This window comes from Capsicum annuum, chromosome 7, assembly GCF_002878395.1.
Source record: "Capsicum annuum cultivar UCD-10X-F1 chromosome 7, UCD10Xv1.1, whole genome shotgun sequence".
NCBI classification, from domain to species: Eukaryota; Viridiplantae; Streptophyta; class Magnoliopsida; order Solanales; family Solanaceae; genus Capsicum; species Capsicum annuum.
Window position 1 is genome coordinate 184,341,006 of NC_061117.1, and position 3,556 is coordinate 184,344,561.

The following is a 3,556-nucleotide window of genomic DNA, read 5'->3' on the forward strand; positions in this document are numbered from 1 at the left end:
CATATGAAAAGTTTCTTAGCAACGAGGGTAAATTTGACCCCAAAGTATAACATCAAGGGTAAATTTAACTCCAAAGTATGACGAAGGATATATTTAGCTAATTTTTCAAAGTAGAGGGGTAAATTTAGCCTCAAAGTATGACAGCGAGAGTAAATTTGACTACAAAGTATTACAAATGGTATATTTAATAAATTTCTCAAAGTAGATGAATAAATTTGACCCTTTTTCCTTTAATTAAAGTACATCGAAATCTATTCTGAACAATAATATAGGGACTGGATCTGCAAATCCATTGGATAATTGGGGTTTTCAAGAATTCAAAGAAATGGGACCACGCTGCTTATTGCTATGATCTAGAGGAACAAAAACAAAATACCAAAAGAAAAAGTGGTCCACTATGAATTATGGAATGTTAACTCTGAAGAAGATGGGGCAAAGTGCGTGGGGCTACCTTATTTACTACTTCCTTGTATCAAATTATTAGTAGGTTTGGTAAAAAAAAAATTATGTCAAAATAGTTGACGTATTTAATAAGTAATTTAAGAAATAATAATTATTTTTTAATTATATTTATATTAATTAAAAAAGATTTATTTAACTATAATTGTAGTAAAAAGCAAAGATATCATGAAATTTGACACCGAGGACTTTTTTTAAAAAAAATTTCACTCAATGTTCGGTATCCTCATTAAAGTCCCAATTAATTCAGATTGCGTACTGCAAGATCCATTCTAAGATGGAGCTTCCAAAAGAATTTTCTCCGTACCTAGAGCTCAAATTCAAAATATCTGATTTAGGGTGAAATAGTTTTACCACTACACCGCAACTCATCTTGGTGTCAAGAAATTTTTGTCAATTTTTTTTTTTTTAAAAAAAAAAAAAATCATATCTCTAGGTGATTCGATAGGGCTGTTTATCTCTTGAAAGAGTGGCCAAAACCAACAGGTAAGAAATAGAGAGACAAGTTTATCAACAGAGGAATTGACAACGATTGGATGATTAGCGATTTCCTTTTTCTATTGGCCCTTGTTACAATAGGAATACAAAAATTGCTAATATTTGTATGAATAAATTTAACTGCATATAAAGACAAGAGAAACAGCGTGGTGTTTACCAAAAAAAAACTCTGACCTTGTGACTTTACCAAAAAGCTTTAAAATTGGAGTTTAATCTAAAAGGAAGATTCTTGAAACAAATTAAGGCAAAATTAGTGGGTAAAGAACCCATCAGAAAAAGATTCTTGAAACAAATTAAGGCAAAATTAGTGGGTAAAGAACCCATCAGAAATATTCACACTGAAAATTAAGAAATAAATTACTGTATTTCAAAAGTATAGCAACATTACCATCTCATAGAAAGCACTCAAATTTATCTTTATTTTATGAAATATTTGACTATTTTCGATACGTTTCGAATAGATCATATCAACTTTCACAACATGATTTGAATTCTGTATTTCAAAAGTCATAATTCTATATTTGATTTGGTCTCACTATAATTTTAAAAATAAGCATTTTTACAAAAGCAAACAAAAAAAAAAAAAAAGCAATTATCACCTTCAGAATTTAACTATTTCTATTCATCAATCAAAAATAAATAAAATCCCCCAAAATAAAAATCTGGCATGACAATAATGCTTACGAATCAAAATATTGATCTCTGCGAGACTTTAACCTCTTCAATACTCTATCGATAGTTATATCAAATGCATCTTTAACACTCCCTAAATCTGCGCCAGGTTTCCCATAAACAAATTTAGGAAGAAGATTAATCAACGTCTCTCGCATTTCTTTCACTTTGTCCTTATGAATCGCTTCCAAAACTTTTTGAATCAACGTCCCATTTGTATCTCTCACATTATCATGATCGATAAACACTGTATATGTCTCTGCCATCCATGGTAAATGCCATTCATATTGTCCCTTAAATGTACCTCTCCAGAAGTAAACCGGGATTGAACCGGCTAACATACAGTCGAAAGTAGATCGTCTTGTTAACCCATCTCCTCGAGGTTGTAAGCAGAAATCAGAATCTAAAAATGCCTCCATAATAGCTGGTGCTCCATCTGAACAAACGGTGGTAGCACAGTCCACTGCACGGCAGTTCTCTTCGCTTTTACAGTAATCCATTAGTACCCCACGGAAATCATTTTTGATTTTCTCACGTTTAGCACCCACAAAGGAGAAAAGTTTCGAACGTTTGTAGTTCCGGATATAGTTCTGCCATTGAACTATATCGGATTCTGATCTAGGGTGAAATGAAGTAGGATATGGAACACTTTCTTCTAAATCATCGTTTTGATGTTTTTCCACTGATAAACGGAACACATTCTTCATCAACGGCATGTACAGCAAACTCGATCCCCATTCAGAGTCATTATCAGTTAACCTACGAAAATCCCATGTTAGTCGACCAAGCATGATGAAGTGATCTACTCCATTAGCTCGAGTGAATGTAGATTGCATTCTCAACCAATCGAGGACCATTTCACTTTTCCGGTCTCGATCTTTAGCTGTATAATTGAACCACAAAAATTTGCCAATATCAAGTCCGGCGTAAAACGGGATGTAAAACCCCGTTGCTTTTTCCGGATCTAAAGTCCTACACTTGTGACTAAACATTCTTTTATGATAAATAACTTCAGCAGCATACATGTCAGTCCAGTACCAAGCTGGAGTGAGATCTTGAGGTACAACTTGTTCGAGCCCAGTAGCTCTGGGCCCGAACCCGTCATTAGAAACCGCACTGCAGCGCGATTTCCACGGGTCTAACTCGTCACATTTGTCAATAAACTCCGTGTTGAAAACTGATGGTAGGTCGTACACGTAAACATAACCGGACTGGCAGTTGGGGTTGAGAGCGAGCAGCTGTTGGGAGTTTGTTGGTGAGGGATGAGGCGGAGAGGAACGGATGAGGAAGAAGAGGATTAGGATCTGAAGGAATATGGTAATAAGAAGCCATATGCAATGATTTAAAGGGATTTGAGACTTGACGGAGTGGAAAGCGTGTTTGAGTTCAAATGATAATTTGGAATTTCTAGCAGAATCTTGATGATGATGTTCATTAGTGCTGGATCTCTTGGAGAGATTCAGCTGAAGCATCGTAACTTAACAGTAGAAGGAAAGGGGACGAGGTCGAGGACGAAGACTTACGTTTTGAACTGTGAAGCGGAGTAGCTAAGCTTAAGATTGCTCTTTGAAAGGAGATTGCAGTACAATTTGCTTATAACTAGTTAGCTATCAACGTTTATTATTAAACCTGAAAAAAATGCTTAATACTTCTCCTTTTGTGACTTGTGACTTATTTTGTGTGTATTTGACTTTATTGTCTTTCAAATAAGAGATGAGTTATAATAAGTAAATACGGAAAAGATATAAATATTCGTTTGAATTTTAATAAATGATATAAATATATGCTTTATCATATTTTAGGTATAAATATATTTTTATTATTAACGAAAAGGTACATATATATTCCTCAACTTTAATAAATGATATAGATATACCTTCCGTCATATTTTAAATACAAATATACTTTTACCGTCAGTGAAAAGGTA

At 34.0% G+C, this 3,556-nt stretch overlaps 1 protein-coding gene across 1 annotated transcript; it reads right to left on the reverse strand.

Annotated features, from left to right (window-relative positions):
• Positions 1-1,549: 1,549 nt before the first annotated feature.
• On the reverse strand, positions 1,550-3,356 carry LOC107878203 (xyloglucan galactosyltransferase XLT2). Its single transcript, XM_016725126.2, has one exon. It carries the CDS (start codon positions 3,099-3,101, stop codon positions 1,638-1,640), a length of 1,464 nt encoding a protein of 487 aa, XP_016580612.1. The 5' UTR covers positions 3,102-3,356; the 3' UTR covers positions 1,550-1,637.
• Positions 3,357-3,556: the final 200 nt, after the last annotated feature.

Excerpts from the sequence above, each read along its gene's own strand:
- LOC107878203 (XM_016725126.2), bottom strand. The coding sequence starts at position 3,101 with ATGCTTCAGCTGAATCTCTCCAAGAGATCCAGCACTAATGAACATCAT.